This window comes from Epinephelus fuscoguttatus, linkage group LG7, assembly GCF_011397635.1.
Source record: "Epinephelus fuscoguttatus linkage group LG7, E.fuscoguttatus.final_Chr_v1".
NCBI classification, from domain to species: Eukaryota; Metazoa; Chordata; class Actinopteri; order Perciformes; family Serranidae; genus Epinephelus; species Epinephelus fuscoguttatus.
In genome coordinates this window covers 9,563,093-9,582,232 of record NC_064758.1, presented here as the reverse complement: position 1 = coordinate 9,582,232, position 19,140 = coordinate 9,563,093, and the positions used below count along the sequence as shown (strand labels likewise).

The 19,140-nt window shown below is 40.2% G+C and overlaps 1 protein-coding gene across 3 annotated transcripts in view; it reads left to right on the top strand.

Annotated features, from left to right (window-relative positions):
* The window catches only part of tafa5l (TAFA chemokine like family member 5, like), a 72,147-nt gene that overhangs the window by 45,731 nt on the left and 7,276 nt on the right, over positions 1–19,140 (top strand). For all 3 annotated transcript variants that reach the window (XM_049582027.1, XM_049582025.1, XM_049582024.1), the window contains exon 3: positions 1,333–1,460. In XM_049582027.1, the coding sequence (XP_049437984.1) occupies positions 1,333–1,460 (128 nt within the window). The remainder of the gene's footprint in view (positions 1–1,332; positions 1,461–19,140) is intronic.

Below are 19,140 nucleotides of genomic sequence, written 5' to 3'. Positions count from 1 at the left end.
GAACATCACTTGGCTTTGACTCTGACGTCTCCAGGAGACAATTAACTTTAAGGAGACTGAAACTTGTTGGCTTTTTATTGTCTTTCTAATCTGTAATCCACCTCGCTAATCAAGGTATTGAAATGTTACTGACTCCTGCTATGTATTAATTTTCCATACTTTATTCTTGTCCTCAAAAAGAAATTGTACCTCTGACAGTAGGCTACATGTAAAAGAAAATACATTTAAAAATACAGTCACAGTATAAAGTCCCAACAAAATGAAAATACACTGATGTCATCTTGCAATGGGATCACTCCAGCTGTGACACAGCAATCTGTGATTTAAAGGGGATGTTAGTCAGGGGCATGAAGTAGGGCCCTTCCCTACTGGCCCCCTCACTCAGACCACAACAATTTTGAAAGTCAGCCTTAATTTTGAGCTAAACTACACAACTATGGAGTTTTGTGACTGCATCTTGCGCAGTTGTTAAACTTATGATGTTGTCAAAATCTTTCCACAGACAAACAGACAGACATATGAACACCTAGCAAAATAATCGTTTGATAGAGAACATACTGACCTTTTAGCATTATCTGAAAAATACTGAATTATTTTTTTTGATTGTTTATATGAATAATTATTTATATGAATTATTTCAACCTGCGGCCCCTTGCTGCGAGTGATAACCTCTCATTTGTCATTACCAAAAGCTAAGGGAGAAAAAGGTTTTGATAGACTGATGAAAATGTCTGACCCTTCTACATTTCCTGGTTTTGAAATCTGGCCGAGTTGAATTTGTAATTGAATAGCCCTGCAGTACAATTTGCCTGGCCATGATGGTAAAAGTAAACTACTTGCTGTATTGCCCGTTGAGTGCAAGATTGAGAACAAATTGTACACTGTAGCTTCAGGAAAAGAAATCCAACAGTATTAAGTTGCAAAATTGTACAAATTACTTTTAACCTAGAACCTTTTACCTAGAATTACATAAAAAAAATCCTTTCAGGAGGAATATTAAGTGTAACAAAATGTCAAAAGGAAAAAGCAATCTTTCTGTGCAGCTGCAGTGAAAGCTAGCATTAGCAGGAGAGTAATTTATGGACCGCCAGCTGGTCCGTAAAGGTTACTACCACAGGCAATTCAGACATGGTAGTTCAACAAGAACCTAATTAAAACACTACAGGCCTGTAGACACATCAAGATATGGAGATGCTTTCCTGTCTGGTGAGCATAAAACAGACAGTTTTGTTGTTTGTTCCAAAAAATGTTGACATTTTGAAGTCTCTCTCTGACTCTGTGAATCTGTCTGTCTAATTTGCCTCTTTGCCCTCTTGTCTTTCGCCCTCTCAGCGCGAATTGTGCGGAGCCGTCAGTGGTGTGAGATGGCTCCCTGTCTGGAGGGGGAGGTCTGCAGCCTCCTGTTTAACCGATCCGGCTGGACCTGCACCAGGGGCAGTGGTCGCATCAAGACCGTCACGGTAATTTACAAGACATGACATTAATATACGCCATATGCACTTAACAGCATAACACCGACATTTTCAGCCTGGGTAAACCCTGTGAGCTGATAAGTGTTATGTGAAGCCAGAGCTCAGGGCTAGAGGCTACACACAGCTCCAAGGGTTCAAAGACTGCATTAATGCTGGATCTCAAATTGTAGGAAACTTATTCTGAACACAACTATCCACTATTTAACTTTTGGACTGCCTGCTGTAACAAATCAAAGAAACCAGACTTCTGGGTACATTTCTTCATTTCACTTCATCTCTCTTGGACTCACCACATCAATAATATTGTAACGAAAGTTGGCAGAGGCACAAACAGTACGAGAAAGTGTTTTGAAGATGTTATGAACATGGTCATCATTGGTTCCAATATTGCTCTGTTGTTTGCTCTGCAGCCAATAAGAAGGTTATATAAAAGCTGCTAGATCAGCTCTGCACTGCCAATATCTCACTGGCATTGAACAAACTCTAACTAAACTATTCTGGCAACAAAACTTTAACTAAACGCCAACTAACTGCTTTTTATCAGGAAAAATACTTCATTAGGTGATCCTGTGTTCTTCTGGGACCAGCTTAAACACTTGATAATATACTTGCATCTTACTTGTAATACTAGAAAGACTCAATAACAGTATCTCCTTCCAAACCGAAAATAAATGATTTTTAACTATTCTGTAGAAAACTTCTCCAATTTGGTGCTGTTACCAACTTGCCTTGGTTACATTGCTAATACAATACAAAAAGCTTAAAATTAGGCAATATGTGCAGATGTGATGAAACTTTGTAACCTGATTGCCAGAATAAATGTTGGCATTGTATGTTTCTACAAATCATGAATATGTTACATTTGCATGTTATTATGTAGGGGATACACTGAAACTTTACACTTCAACATCACTGTGATTAGCATATTTAGGTTCATTCATTCATTCATTCATTCATCTTCTAACCGCTTCATCCTCTTGAGGGTCGCGGGGGGGCTGGAGGCAGGGTACACCCTGTTTGCCGGACTATCACGCTCACGCTCACATTCACACCTATGGACAATTTAGAGTTACCAATTAACCTAGTCCCCAATCTGCATGTCTTTGGACTGTGGGAGGAAGCCGGAGTGCCTGGAGAGAACCCACGCTGACACGGGGAGAACATGCAAACTCCGCACAGAAGGGCTCCCACGCCCGGGATCGAACCGGGAACCCTCTTGCTGTGAGGCGACAGTGCTAACCACCATACCACTGTGCCACCCCCCATATTTAGGTTAAGGTACAAAAAAACATTTGATCATGATTAGGAAAAAAATGTGTTTTGACGTAAAATACCCGGTTTTATAGGTACTGTACAATCCCCACTGGAAAATCAGCGATGTCTTGATAAAATAACAACTGCTTCGCAGGATACAATCCAGGCAGGAAGTGCACCAATGTCTTTGTAAAAAAACAACTTATTTTTGTGGCACTATTCCTACCAGAAAAACAGCAACAGGTTTCTACAAAACACCCCCGTTTGGTGCCCGAAAAGCCATTCGAAAAACAGTGACAGGTCGCTACAAAAGACCCCCGTTTGGTGCCCAAAAAGCTGCTGGAAAAACAGTGACAGATTGCTACAAAACATCCCCATGTGGTGCTTGAAAAGCTGCTGGCAAAACAATGACGGGTCGCTACAAAACACCCATGTTTGGTGCTTAAAAATCAACTGAAACATAGCGATGGGGCACCACAAAGAAAATCTTGTTTGATGCTTAAAATGCCACTGGTAATACAGTGACAGGTCGCTACAAAACACCCATGTTTGGTGCCTTAAAAGCAGCTAAAAAACAGTGACTAGATGCTAAAAAACACCCCCATTTGGTGCCTGAAAAACTGCTGGAAAAACAGCGACATGTTGATGCTAAACACCTGTTTGGTGCATTAAAAGCTGCTGAAAAACAGCAACGGGTTTGGTGCCTATGTAATGGAGTTAATATACAGTATGTATGATCCCACTTGCCATGGCTCACACTGCTTTATTTTAATTTCTCTGAAACTGATTTATTTTATGGTCAGTGAACACAACACCCGTGCAGACTAGGGTTGTGTACCCCTGAAGATAGCAACACTTTGGCTGCTCTATCTCCCTGGTGTTATCAGCTCCGTAATTATTTTGTATTAATTATCTTAACTTTATATCTAAGGGGATGTGTATGTTACCTTTTGTAAGACTGGAGCTCCCAATTGGTTGAGCACGTCCTACCGTAAAAGTTGACAGTGTTTTTAATTATTTGTGTGTAACGTGGTTAGCATAACTCAGGGTTTAGCTAACTTGCACTCCTTTTTTATTTGATATTCCCAGTGTGAGAGCACGTGTATGAATGGGGCCAAGACTGACTGTAACAATATTTCCTCTGCCAGGTACGCTTTTTGTGTATTTTATGTTCATTGTAAAAACTAAGAACACTTTGGCTGCGCTGTCTCCCTGTGTGAGAGCACGTGTATGAATGAGGCCAAGACTGACTGTGAAAATATTTCCTCTGCCAGATGTGGGAATAAACGGCGGGTGCCAACAGTGCTTCATGACTGATTTTTCTCGTGATTGTACACAACACAAGAGAGAGTACACAACCGCTACACCTACAAAAGCCACTGGTAAAAAAAAAGATCACTACAAAACACCCCCATTTGATGCCTAAAAGTCAGCTGGAAAAAAAGCAGCGACTTTGGTTTTGTTGTGTCTGTTTATGAGCCCAGAGAACACTAGCAACCATATATAATGCTGATGGGGATCATATATACATATAACAACAATAAAAGGCTGAAAGAAAACATCTGCTGGGACATGACTCGAGGCCACGAGTGCATCATGCTTAAATATTTTAACCGAGCGGTTCAGCAGCAGTTATCTGTCCCCTTTGATTCAATGTTGATTCACCCAACAATCAAACAAACCCGTGTGGGCAATTATCAGAGGTTTTACCTCGAACACGTACTGTGAAAACTAATACTGGGAAAATGTGGATTCAAATATGAATATGAACAGTTGATTAAATCATTTGCTCAAACAAGACATCAGACATTTCAGGTGTCAGCATCCTGCTGAGAAAAATAATGGCTGACAACAGTCTATGACCTCCCCCTGACTTTGTGAGAGATTTAAATGAATACAAAACATGATAAATTTTTAAAGCCTTCAATATGGTGTCATCTGGTCCTCTGTAGGCTCCTCTCACAGTGCGACGTGCATCCAATGCCTCAGAGCTGCCAATGCTGCAGTGCTCGCTGAGGCTTTGCTCTGTGATTAACTCTTATGCGATTCAGCAGTGAAACAATAAACAGGAAAGACAAAGCCAGCACACCTCACAAGTCTGGCTGAGGGTTAACTTGATCTTTTAGGGGAGTTGTTGTGTTGTGTCATTATAAAGGAATTATCATTATGAATGTTTTAAAGCCGTGAGGGAAAAAAAAACTGCGAGGGCGCCTACAGAGTGGCCAACAATAATTACTCTCCGAGCGCTGCTGCTTGTCTGGTCAACGGCTGAGTCGCTATGGATACAGGTCTCAATTTCACACCATGCAACTTTATGCTCAGTTGAAATTGAGGAGTACTCTGTTTATTCTGTGCAGACTAGTTTTCTCACCAGGTGACCATCTCCCACCAATTAAACCGTGTTTGAACTGCCTGTTAAATTCCCTTCACAGTTTCACCTGCCAGGTCTCCTATCCCTGACTCTGAGGCTGTAGCCATGGAGTTAACATGTGGGGGGACCAGATCTCCTTCAACCCCACCCTTGGAGAAAAATTTGAAACTAATTTTGTATTATATTATTTATAATAAGCAAGTACAGCTAAACAGTATACTATGCGAATATGCAAGAAATAAAAGCTACTATTGTCTGCATAAATTACACAAAAAATGAGACAGACATCACATGAGTGATCTGATAAATATAACATAATAAAGACATTAATGCTAGTTCATTACACCTGTGAGCACCATTGATGGTTGCTGGGTGACCGTGTGTCTAATTAACTGCAGGCATTTTTACTTTTACGTCCACTGTACAAAAATGAAGCCAAAATATCCCTAATACAGCCGCTGCCATCTTGCACTGGTGACATCATTTGGAGCCAGTTTATACAGTAGCAGTCTGCAGTTTTAAGGTCTTGCCCATACACCCTTCTGACCAATCATGAGCAGCGCTATTGGCACGCACAGCTGTCAATCATGACATCAGTCCTCCTTTTTATAGCATCAAATAACTAATTAAAACCAAACTTATAAGAAAAACAAGCATTTGAACATGCATCAGTACGATAAGAAGTACCAAACGACGAAACTTTCTTCTTTCTTCTTTGGGGAAATGTATTTGCCAATGTCCCATCTGCTAACATAAAGGTGGGCCGGGTTTATGACCTTTACTGCAGCCAGGCACCAGGGGGTGCTCGAAATGTTTTGGCTTCACTTTTGGGGAGCTGTCATGTCATCCAACTTTATATACAGTCAATGGTTGCAGTGCAGAATCATATATTGACATATACGTTACCTTTTCATGCTTTACCTGACTATTAGTACGGTGTTACAATAATAACTTTCCCACCAACAACTTAACATTAAGAGATCCTAAATTTTTGTAAAGCTGGTGAGTGAAATATGTTTAAAAGGTATGAGCTGTTTCCTAGCTAAGGCACAGATTGTATGCTATCTTGCGTTCCAACAAAGGATGTCCCGATCTGGTCTCAAAGATTGGTATTGGGGGCGATCAAGGCCCTTTTTAACAATCGGGATCAGCTATACTGAGTTAAATAGAGGATCCAATATTTGTTTGAGGACAGCTGTCACACAAGTGTTTATACTTACCAAGCTGTCATGCAAAGACTTTCTCTCCACCACTCCACTGAGCTCCCATGTGTGTGTAAGAGCAGGGGCCTAGCGACCCACAACAAAACACCACATGCCATAACCGACAGCAAAAGTGCAGTATGAGACTGTTTATTTATGTTTTGGTTTTTTTGTTGTTTTTTTCCCCAAAATTATAGCACTCATTTCATTTCAGCTCATTGTGAGAGAATCTTGTGTTTATGGCGCGTGGTGTTTCACTGCGGGCGGAGGAGAGAGAGACAGCTGTGCAGAACTTCAGCCGCACTCACTACGCCACTGCAAAATGCACCAAAAGCTGTACAGATGACGAAACAATCAGTGGAACACAGTTAATTCAGGTAACTCATGCAAAGTCTGCACCAAGGCAACAAACACTGGAAAACAGTCTCTTAAAGGGACTAAAAAATTCCCTCGAGAGGCCAAGAAGATTTAAGAGAGGGTTTGTTATTTTATACCTGTTTACTTTTTTGTGAAAAATAAATAAACAGTGATTAAGTGTGCACTGCGCAGCTGTATTATCTAGGAAATAGAAGTATCGAATGGGACTCGATATATCGGCAGATACCCTATATTAAATGGCTTGGACCGGGATCGAGGGCAAAAAAGAACTTGATAGGGACATCCCTGGTTCCAACAGGAATTTAGCGAATCACTGTGAGAATAAGGTCAAATGAATGAAACAGAGAGACAGAACTGTAGTACTCGTAAAAGTATAATCGTAATATTTATACTTTTTATCAATACATTAGCATATCCGCCCCCCCCCAAGAGTATACAGAGTATAATTGCTGCCCTGCCTGGCTTTACTAGTATTTGTATGTATGTTTGTGTTCAGTAGTTGGCACTGCACAAGTCCAGCTTTTTTTGACTTCAGCTTGGATTTTCTCGGTTGAGGGATGTAACTTACAGAGACAGAGCGAGTGGGACAGCACAATACAGCATGTTGATGTCAGCGAGGGATGACAGCACGGACAGAGCAGGAGAGACTGCTGTCCTCATCGTCAGGTACACAAGGCCGAAGGTCAACCTGCGACTGGATCTCTTGATTCTCTCTTTCCTTTATCTCCCTCACTTGCTGTCTCTTTATATCTCTGCGCTCCTCCGCCTCCTCCGTCCAGCAGCCCTGGGCAGCTGCGGCAGATTTCACGCACGCATTCCCATCGTGCTGTAATCTACCCTGACAGCACACTCAGGTTGGTGTTTTGCTTTTGTACATACATTTACAAAGAAATGCAGATTACGCGTTCCACTGCATATTCTCAATTAGCTGAGTTTTATTGCAGAAGTTAATCACAAGTGATGCTGGTGGTTTTTTGAGGGGGCAGGGATAGGGAGGATTTGGCAGCAGAAGAGAAGAGGTATCCAGAGGTATTTGTTGTAAGACCTGAAATGGGAGGAAAGCACATTCTGGAAGATAAATGAAAATGAGAAATCTATAAAGAGGATTGATCAGACTGGAGTGTGGAGAGAAGGATGAAGAGGGAGAGAGAGAGAGAGAGAGGGAACAGGGTGGAGGGCCAGGCTGCCACTCGGCCACTGGCCAAGCTCTGTCTGTCCACATCTGTGTGCAAGAATCTGAGTGCAGAGAGGGAGTTTCAGTTGTGAGAGAATCTGTCTTCACATGTTCATAATCACATTACATAGGAGCACTCAGTGTGACAACGTGGGTTTCTGAAAGCTGATAATGGCTGCACTCATTATTCATGCTGGGGTGCGTGGGCCAGACGTAGGTGGAGTTAGCCACTGAAATAAAGTGACAAATGTACCTGATGGTGGCAGATCATGCATCTCATAAAACATGCTAATATCAGTCAAACATAGGGTCGGGGATCGTTAGTATTTTATCACGTCTAAATCCAGTATCGAATCTGCTTATCTAGCCTGTTAAAGCTTCTACAATTGACAGGTAACTAAAGTTAAAAATGACTTAAAGATTCAATTCAGATGTGTATTTTTTGGGGTGAGAGAAACACTTCAGTTTTGAGTGGCAGCCTAATTAATGCTCACAACCTTTAGCTACAACCTGTCAATGAGATAAGCAGGAGAGGATATGAAACGTTGACTAAATGAATATGACACATTCAAAAAAATAAAAAATAAATGATGTCGCCTGCTGATGTTTACGGCTTATTTTCATAAGCTAATTCAGATCTATAAAGTTCATTTGTTTGAAATTAAATGATATATATTTGAAAGTTTACCTGGGAACTTGATGTTTGTGTAATCAGTTATTTAAGACGTGGAAGGAGATGAAAAGATTTGCTTGCACATTTTATAACAGCATCACTTAATTGAGCAGCTGTGTAAAAAACATTCTGTATCTTCCACTATAAGGCTTCTCTGTTGCCATCTGTTATTTTCCAGATGTAGCATGCTTTTATTTCGTTCATGTTTATGCACCAGTTTTTGCAGTATCTTGACTGCTACTGTATGTTGGAGTTGGTTAACTAGCATACAACATTTCTATATCGAGTGCTACTGGAATTAATACAAGTGGATAATTTTGCCCTGATAGTGGGGAGCCCTGGGAATAGAGGTGTTGATCTATGTGCCCATCACTTTGGTCCAGAGAGTCAAATGTCTCTTTGACTAACACTTTAACACTGGTCCATACATCTTGAAAACTAACGGCTGAGTTTCCATGAAATGTGCTGGGAATATTCATGTTCCTTTTATGATACAATAATAAAGTTTATTTGAATAGCACTTATCAAACCCAGCGTTACAAAGTGCTTTACACATAAAAGCACAACAATAAAACACACAGTTACTGTTTGACTAAGCAGGCAGTAACATCTATTACTTCACACAGAAATTTAGAGGGCATTATATCGACAGGGCTTGAGGAGCATTTTAGGTGTGCCATGCTGATCATGAGCTCATGTAAGGAGACTGGCATGAAACTCGATAAAACAGCACAGTGAAGGCAGGGGGCATCAATAAAAGGAGGCAGTAGTTTTTAATTCTTAACCTGCCGATTTTATCATTAAAAAAATGTTAAAAATTTAACTGTCATAATATTTTCTGTATGTTAATTTAACTGTTCTCTGTAACATGGGGAAATTTTAACATTTTTTGGTTGGACGGTTCAAATACACCCACTTGTTTTTCATACCTCTCCCTGCACTACATACTATTTGTTATTTTTGTTATGTTGTCTATTTTAATTTGTGCAAATTTAAAAACAAAAACTCTCCTCACTAGAGGACTTACATTGGTTAAAATGTACAGGATTTACAAGACAGTCCATGGTGTTAAAAAGAGCTCTGAGACTGTGCTTACTGGTATGAATGAAACAGAGAAATAGTTGGCCCTTGTATTCCTAAACTGTTTTGCAAAAGAAATCATCAGCTATTTCATTTGCTGGGAATTTACCTGAAGTCTTGTCTACCTCCACTTCTGTTCCTCCTTTAAGATGAATTCTGTCTCGATGTTGACCCCCTGACCTTTCCTCTAGTGCCACTATCAGTCCAAAATGTGGATGAGAAATACTAAAATCTAAAAGGCAGTCTGCTGCCATTAGATATACTGAGCACATGTATTCTCCACAGAGAAAGAACCCTTTGCATTTCAGACACTTCATGAGCCACTCTCAGGTTGGCTGATACTGAACAGATAAGACAACTGTAAAGCTGGTTTCCATCTTCAGTCTGACATTGTGTCAGATAACTAATTTCCATGGGGGAGGGATTTGATTTTCCACAAACAATCACTGGAGACCAATGTACCCACCTGAATCTAACACCAGCTGAAGTCGACACTGATGCGTAGCCATGCCAGCATATTGGTTTTAGGAGCGGAGTAGAGCTAAGCAAAAATAAAGTATAATGGCAAGAAGACATGTCGATTTAGGACAGCCTCAATAGCAGTGTCTATCTTGTCTTCATACAACGGTTAGTTCTGCTTAATTGATTAGATTGGACAAGTGGCATTCCATGAGTGCTGATAAAAAGTACAACACCACTGGGACTTTAACTATGCATGTATCATTCCAGTTTACAGGCACTATAAACCATTAATTACATAAACCGTCAAATAGCCAACAGTTGTTGAAGCAAACTTTGTGCCTCAAATAAAAACATATTTTAACAAATAAAATCTAGATTGGCAGGAGCCTCACAGCAGCGGTTAATGACACTGAGATGTTAATCTCACAATAAACCAAAACGGCTTGATTTCGTCATTAAACCTGGTAATAACTTTTGGGTGATGTTACCCTTGTAACAGTTAGCCCTATCACTGTGGGTGTATGCCTCTGTGCCAGGCCAGACACTGTTGCCACAGCAATGGTGTCATGACCAGGGAAGGTCGATACTCTGCACACAGCTCTTTTACCTGTTTTAAATTGTCAAATCTGCAGTTAAGTTACTGTGATTGGCTGAATTGATTTTAATTATTGCAACTGCAACATCCTGGAGGGACTGGGATGAGGGCTTTGCATATTATAGAGTATACAGTAAAAATGCAGTAAATATTAATAAAACTGCAATATATTACAATAATGTATTGATATGAGCCTAATGAGCCTTGCTGGCTCATGGGGGAATGTTGGGTCTCTATAAATTAAAGAGCGCAGTTCTGACCTGCTCTATATGAAAAGTGTCATGAGATAACTTTAGTTGTGAATTGGTGCTATATAAATAAACTTGACTGAATAAAAACACCAACCTGATATATTAATGAAGTAGTATGCCAGGTTAACTGCACCACACACACACAGACTGTAGACACATACCCTGCACCTGCAACTCCTTCTAAACACAGCCCCCTCAGCCCTGTCTCCACAGCCCGCCCTCCTGTGTGCGCAGCTCACGGTGGCACTGCCAGGTCACACACTCCAGCCTAACCTGCTAATGGAGTTTGCATATGCAGCTCGCTCTCCACTGCCAGCTAGCCATTAATATGAATCACTCTCTGGAGGCCTCCCCAAACAAGCTGGCAATTTGTCTTCACTAGTGAGCCACTGAAAGGTCTACATATGATATTCTCCGAGGTGGAAAGCACAATCGGGGGGGGTATGAGGTTGGTTTCATACACTTGACGGAGGGCACGGTGGTGTGTGTGTGTGTGTGTGTGTATATGCATGGAGGGCGGAAATGGCTGTAAGGTGGAAAATTGGTAAGACAGACATACTGAATTCAGGACAGTAAAATGATTTTTCTCCTTTCAGGCGAGCAAGAGGGTTGTGAGATTGCATCACTTGCTCCCTGCTTGGTAAGAGCTCTGTGGAGAGCACTACTGAGCTCTATTATCAGCCTTTGCTAATCGAGTGATGGGCTCAAATTGAAACTATGCATAGAAATTCTTCCTCAGTTGCAGGATAATTCCAGACTATTCCCCCAAATGTTACGTTCTGGGCTTCAAATGTTACCTCACATGCTAGAGGGAGCTTAAATAATGAAATGTAAGCACTTGAAACCCTGATTTGATCATATTCAGACTGCGGTTTCATGTGTACTCTGTCCCTCAGACAATACTCAACAGTAGCTGGGAAAAAAATCTCCCTACACCCACACAACAAATGCCTCTGCCGAGCTTGTGTGTGGCCTGGAGAGGAACAGAGCAGTTGCAGTTGGGCGTTTTTGCCAAACGAAGAAGAGTTGCAAAATGAACAGCACACACACAGACATACACACACAGCACGACCCAGTAGGTCAGAGAAGCTTGCATCATGTTTTTTAGCATTTTCTTTTTTTCTCTCTCTCTGCTCTGGTGGCCTTCCTCCAGCTATGTGCTCTTTGTTCCAGCGTCAGCCAGGGCAAAAAGCTCGTGGAGTGTGTGTAGTCCTGCCAGTGCTGCTGTAAACATGAAGACATCATAACCAGTTATCTCTGCAGGCCTTTTGAAAGGATGCCATATGACACATAATCTTGATTTGTACAGGAAAAAAGAAGTAAAAGGTGAAACTGTGTGAGAAATAGAGAAAAGAAAAACAGGTGATTGAACTGAGAATGATACGAATCTGATGCAGATGGGCAGAACAAACAGAAAAAGTGGATTCATGGCACCACATCAATACAAATGTTCCTGTCCAGTTATGAAGGAGTTATGAAATTATCACCTCTTATGAAAGAGGTGAGAAAATTACATGGACAGATGAAGCAGCTCCACAGTGCCGTTATGTAACACTCGCTAGCATCTCACTTATAAAGGCTTCAATGTCTACGACAACCAACCAGGCAGCCAAGTCATGTGTCGCCATGGTCACTGCTGTGCTGGCAACCCATCTGACCAGAGACAGACTTCTAATGAGCTTGCTTCTCAAAGGCAACGCAACACACTCAGGCTCTGTCAGCAACACAACTGTTTGTGTGCGGCTCCTTGAGATGGATTGTTGATTAGCTGGTGAGGTCAGAGAGTGTAGATGACAGATTTCTGGTGGGCTTGGTATCATTAGTGTAAAAGGATGGAAAAGGATGTGGTGTCCAAGTAAGAATAACAGAAAGCAATAAGGTTTCAAATTGAGTCTCAGGTGCACTGCCAAAAATGTCCTAGTATGTCATCTGTCTCTATCTGTCCAACGTTGCGGTGACATCATTTCACATTTTCTCCAACTGAAATTAATTTTTTTTCCTACAATTTCCTTGAACTGATAAAAAAAAAGAAATTCTTCTGCACTTGGTGTCATGTTCCTTCATTACCGTGAACAAACACACTGTAGTATATTTTGAGTTCATCACATGTACACCACCCCTACATCTGTAAATGCTCACGCCAGCACTAAACATGTATTAACATTATAACATCCATGTTGTTTCCACATTACAACTCAAAGCTCATGAACACACCTAAATCTGAAGAACAACCTCCCAACTCAATAAATGGGACTGTCAGTGGAGCATGTAACTGCAACATATGTATTTGTGGGCTGTTAATAAAGATCTGCATGTTCAGTAGGAACCAATAGGCTTGGGGCCAAATTCCACAGACAGGAAGTCAGAAAGTATTGAGAGACGGATTAACCCATTGACGGTTTTGGTCTTAAGCCTATTTCATAAAAATGTCATCACCTTCTCAGAGAACCCGAAGAGTAAGAAGAACAACAGAAGAACACACTGTTTCTGTTAAACAAAAGAAGAATGTTTTAGGCTTTTTACTGAGGCTTGAATTCCTGCTTTTTCAAAATGCTACCAAAATAAAACAGATGCGTACACTCACCCAATTCTCATACATATTGCTTACTTGCTGCTGATGCAACACAACCAGTTAGACCAAATACAACATTAGTCAAACAGAAACATAGAGGTGCCTTTGCTCTACTGATTTATTATCTTAAGAGCTGCTCTGTCTCTGAAAAAATGTTCGTATGTTATATTTAAACCACTAATCCACATGTAGTGATTCATATATGCTTCATGTTGTGCCACAAGATCTCATTTTGCATTTTGTGCAGACTGATGTTCAAGAACAGCACTGGCAACAACCTTTGACCATCGTTGGCTCTGTGCTAATGGAAAATGATCATCCTGCAGTCCGCACTGAAGAAAATGTTTTCAAAAGACAAACAGGTTCAGCTGAAAAGCTTGAATGCTGCTGATGGTTACAGGTCACACCAACATCCAATCTTTTGTCTATGGATGTGATTTCATTTTTACAGACTTTTGATTCTACTAATTCTGCCTCTATCTAAACAGCTCATCCCACTGATAACATGTAATGACATTATCATACGAGGGCCTTAAGCTGTCTTTCAGCTGGATGTGGAGTTGCATTAGTGTGTATGTGACTTTGCTCCTATCTTTTATATGATATAGTGTATTTTTGTTCTTGTACAACTCTTGTATTTGTCACCAAGCTGCCTTCTGATCCTCTTGCAAACACATTTGTATTCTCAATGGGATGCCATCTTTAGATAAAGGTGGTCTATAATAGTGAAATCCCTTTCATTAGTTGCTGCAGTGCTGTGACCAGCAGCATTCATTAGGACTAAATAAAATGCCTAACCAGAGACGTAAATAGGTTGTTTCTTGAATAGTAACGTCTTGTACAGAAGGCTCTGAAAGAGACGTACAGTAAAAATGGGCCCCAAGTAAAAGGATGTGTTATCAATGGTATTGTTTCTAAAGCAGCGGGAAGATATTAGCAAGGAAATCAGAACTGGATGTCATTAGAGAAATGTTTGCATCTTCAAAATGCATTGAAAAACCAGGCCAGAGCATTTTCAGATATTAGATATGCATGCTGTGCACCGTGTCCTTCAATGCTCTGCTGGCTTTCAGTCTCATTTATAGTTGAAATTATTAAATTCTGTGCACCAGCAAGTAAATTCTAACAATCGTGCAGAGCTAATAGAATCTTTTTCAGCAGTGCTGGGTGGAAAGAAGCAGAGTTTTACCTTTACTGGAGGTTTATTTTTTGTAGCAGTATGAGCCAAGAGAGATGCAAATCTGCAATTAACTGAGACAACTGTTTTTAATTCATTCTTAATTTATTGACTTGAATGCACCACCATGCTTTCTTTGGTGCATATATCAGACAAAAGAGCATAGGTCCAGCTTTTATGTTTTACTGGCTCACCTCCAGGCTTTCACTCACATTCCTGTTTGTGAACTGATGGCACTCCTGTCATATTGTATCTGACAGCCACTCTCTGGATCCTTGGGGATAACATATTGTGGCCTGGCCACTTTGCCTTTGGATGTACATTTATAAAATGACTGACATTCAAACAACACACGTGCCCCGCAGTACACAGAGGTTACACGCGATAAGCAAATATACTCTTTATTTCTGTTTCATTTACAGATCTTCTATTTATCAAGCCGAAAAGAAAAATGTGCTCCTTTGGTTTCAGCTCATCTGTTTGTCGGATGCTGTGGCATGATCATCAGTCTTGTGGAGATAGCTTGTGGACTGATGCAGTAAATATATTGAAATAGGTTGGATTGATAGAGATGTTCAGAAAAGAGAGAAACCCACCTTTCCATTTCCCTTTTTCATTTGTGTTATCGTAGGTGTTTTGTTATGGAACATACGTACATACTGCAGGAAGCTTCATGATCACATTTACAGTATCTCATGTTTCCTCTGATGTTCACTTACAAGGCATAAAAAAACCAACACATTGTTTTCCCCTTGGACTGCCATCATCTATTAAAACAGCTCTTTTTTCAGCCTGCCTTTGCCTGGCGCATGTTGCCCCCCTCTCCTCTTTCTCTGAGACCCAGTGAACGTGGTCCCTTCTGCTGTCACTTTCAGCGCACTTTACCCCGCTCCCCTATTTGAAGTTCTGTCATTGCCAGGCTTTGAACTGCCATGTGAGTTTTACCCTGCACAATGCTTGTCTCCAGAGCTTCGTCTGGTGTGAAATTGTCAGAGCAATAGGCCACATTTCAACACGGGGGTTTTTGTACCCTTTGTAATGCAGAAAGCCTGTCAATGGACTGGACACATTCAAGCATGCTCGACAACATCCTGTTTTATTGTTTAGTGCTGCTACCTATGATGCAGCCATCCACAATTTATCATTTTTGTCCCATTTAAGATGACAATGTCACCCTAAAAACAAAACCTGTTTCCAGTGATTTAAAGGTGTACTATGCAGGATTGTTAGTTGTTGTTTGTGAACACAATTACCAACAAAAGTGAAAGTAAAAATCAACCCTAAATTAACCCCCAGACTTCTCATTTGGTGTTTTGCTCTGCTGTATTTGCATTTTTTCAGCCCTGTGTCCCTTGGATGTCTGCTGCTTATGGTCTGGCACCTCGTTACTTTTTTTATAAAACCATGACCTCAAGAAACAATTAGTATATACAGGCAGAGAGCAGAGTTTCTGCAGAAAAATACACCACCAACACTTATAGTTGGTCATAGGTGATGAGTAAGAGGGATTACTTCTGTTTAAGTCTATAAATATCACTGTTTTTTTGGGGGGGGGGGGTGTTTCAGGAAAACACTGCAAAGTGTAATTTAAAGTAAAAAAATAAATAAATATAATAATGTAAAAATATTTTTAATTTTATGCTACATACACTACGTCAAATGTAATATGACATTATGTTCTTTTAACTCTACATTAAGTATTCGATAAACAAAACATATGATTTATTCATAAAATATGATGTATTTTTATTGACTTAATCTCAAAGCAGGGTATAAACATTTGAAAATAACCTTCACTTTGTCCAGCTACAATATTAAAATGCAGTTCACATCTTAATTTACCAGTAGTAATAATTTCACAATATCATATACTTGTTATTATATTCGCAGATGCTTTTGACACCCAGCTGTCTGTAGCTAAAAATGCTATTTACAACCAGGTGTAAATTCCTGGCATCCTAGCAATGTCAAAATATGATGTTAACAAGAACAGGTCTACTCAGCTTTTCTGCTATAGTTTACATACAAAGCAGCACAGTGCATTCAGCAGCTTTATACATCCTAAAAAATTCAAATAGTCTACTCAGTCTAAAAATATTAAGTCAATGTTGACTTGCGCAAGACCCGAAGCCCAGTCTCTTGCAACAAAGTCCTGTGCTTGAGCCATCCACCCACCACATCTCACTCCTTTCATGGACTGTGTAGCTCTTAATACTACGTCACATGACTTTCTGGCAGTACTTTTGTGAGTTATTTTCTGCTAAATTGTTCACTTTAACTTTATCTGAGATTGGCTAGAACTAATCCTTACCATGGCCTCTTTGCCTTAATTCTAACCACTTCTGACAAGTACTAGCAAATTACAGCATGCAGTGGGATCCATAATAATGCGTCATGGGTGTAAATAGCTGAAGGACGCTGTTTAATTATTCTCACCCAGGTGCAAGTAGACAATAATATCACAATATGCACAATGAGTATTTGTATTTTGTACTTGTATTTGTGTTTGAATGTGTTTTTTCCCCTTTCCTTTCCAGGCGTCCTTTGCTTTCCATTCATTTCTTTCAGAATGAAAATCAATACACAGGCTCTCGACAGGCTCTTGATTTGTGTTCTCTATCACAGTGTCTGTGATCAAGTCCTCATTCATTTTTGTCAAAGTTACACTATTGTTTTAAGGTAATTCACCACTTTTCAAATGAATATTAATGCACCTAAACTGCATTATCATACAGCAGTATTGTAGCTTTTACAAGAAGAATGTAGACTTGATGTTCAATGTAATGACCATAAGCCTCAAGCCAGTTTCAACAGCCTGCTTATTGATTTTCATACTGTACAGAAATGAGTATAAACTATTGATTGCCTGGAACAACAGCATCCAAACATGGACAGCAAAAATGTGAAGTATACATGATTCATAGTTAAAGCTGCACTACATACATATTTTTCTACCACCAATGGATCAAATAGCTATGTGTAATTTGAAAGGGTTCACCCAAAAATGCAGTTTCCCTCAGCTATTGGCACTTTAGCCACCTTCAGCTACCTGTTTTGGTTTTCAGGCCTCCAAATTCTGCTCTCAATCTCATTTTAAACGGCGGGCAGCTGTTTTCCGCAAAACATCTGTGATAAAATCACTGTACCTGCCCAGCTACAAATTACATACAGACAAAATTAACAGGTAGCTGGTCAAGGTAGTGGAGCATTTAGCAGCTTAACAGCAGGATATTGACCTCACACATTGGTGGAGACCAAAACAGAGCTAAAAGAGAGAGAGCATTGGACTTACATTTACATAACACAACTAAATGAGCAGTAGTTTGCTCAAAAAAATTGGCCTTAATGCAGCATGTCTTTTTGTCTGCATGTATTGTACATTATCTGTGTGCATTCAACTTTTGCTTTTAATGTGTGGACAGTAGTTTTTTCTCAGTATATGATGTATTTTATTGTATGTATGGAATCAATGTATACATAGCCTACCTTTGTTTTGTTCTTGGGCAGGTCGACACTGAAAAAGAGATTTTTATTTCAGTTGGTTTTTATCTGGTTAAATAAAAGGGTAAATAAAGGAAACTGAATAAAAATATCCTTAACAGCTTTGACAGCTCGGCGTTTACAGCTTGTTTCAAAGCCCCGTAGTGTAAAAAAAAAAAAAAATCAGTGAATGCAATGAAATTGTTGAAACTTTCAAAAACACTGCATATTTTTTTAATGCAGGATTTGATCTTGTGATGGACTAATATTACATTATTATATTTCTACTTTTACTACAGTTATCTGAATTTTGGTCAATAGATGTTTGCTTTATCTGTAGCTGCCCAGCCAACAAACATAAGCCAATATTTTACTAATGTTGGTTTTGTTCCTCTGAGATAGCTCTTGGTCCGATGCTCTGATGCTTTTGTACATCAGGCTCATACTCTGGCCATGAAGCATCCACTCAAGGTCTTCAGTTGGCTATAGCTGTGCTTGTTAGCCTACTAACAACAGCAGTTGTAGTGTCTGGTAATGACTGGGACCTCTATGAGTCTCCAGTTGATGAAACCAACTAAGCCCTGTGCAGGAGTCCACTTGTTAGGAGAGACCCCGGGGAAAGATTTTTAGTTACTGCAGTGATGGCACAGCGCCTGTCTCCATAATAGCTGGGTGGACTGCTGGTGAGAATTTTGCGGCTTGAAGTGCCACCAAATACACACTCTCTGCTTTGTTTCCCCCTGAGCACTGAGCAAACATGCTGTCTGCTGTATACCTGCAGTGGCTTTCCCTCCTGGCTACAAAGGTTTCTGGGAGTTGTAATGCTACCTTGGCTGAGGATTTTATTTGTTTAGTAATGCGAGGAATACTGTATCTTCAAAATACTTTGATCCTAAAATATGCTGCGTTGATGATAAGGAAGGAAGTTAATTGAATCCCTTAATATTTTTGCCAATCTCTGCTGGCACTCTCTCAAAGATCCAGGCTGTGCACCTCATT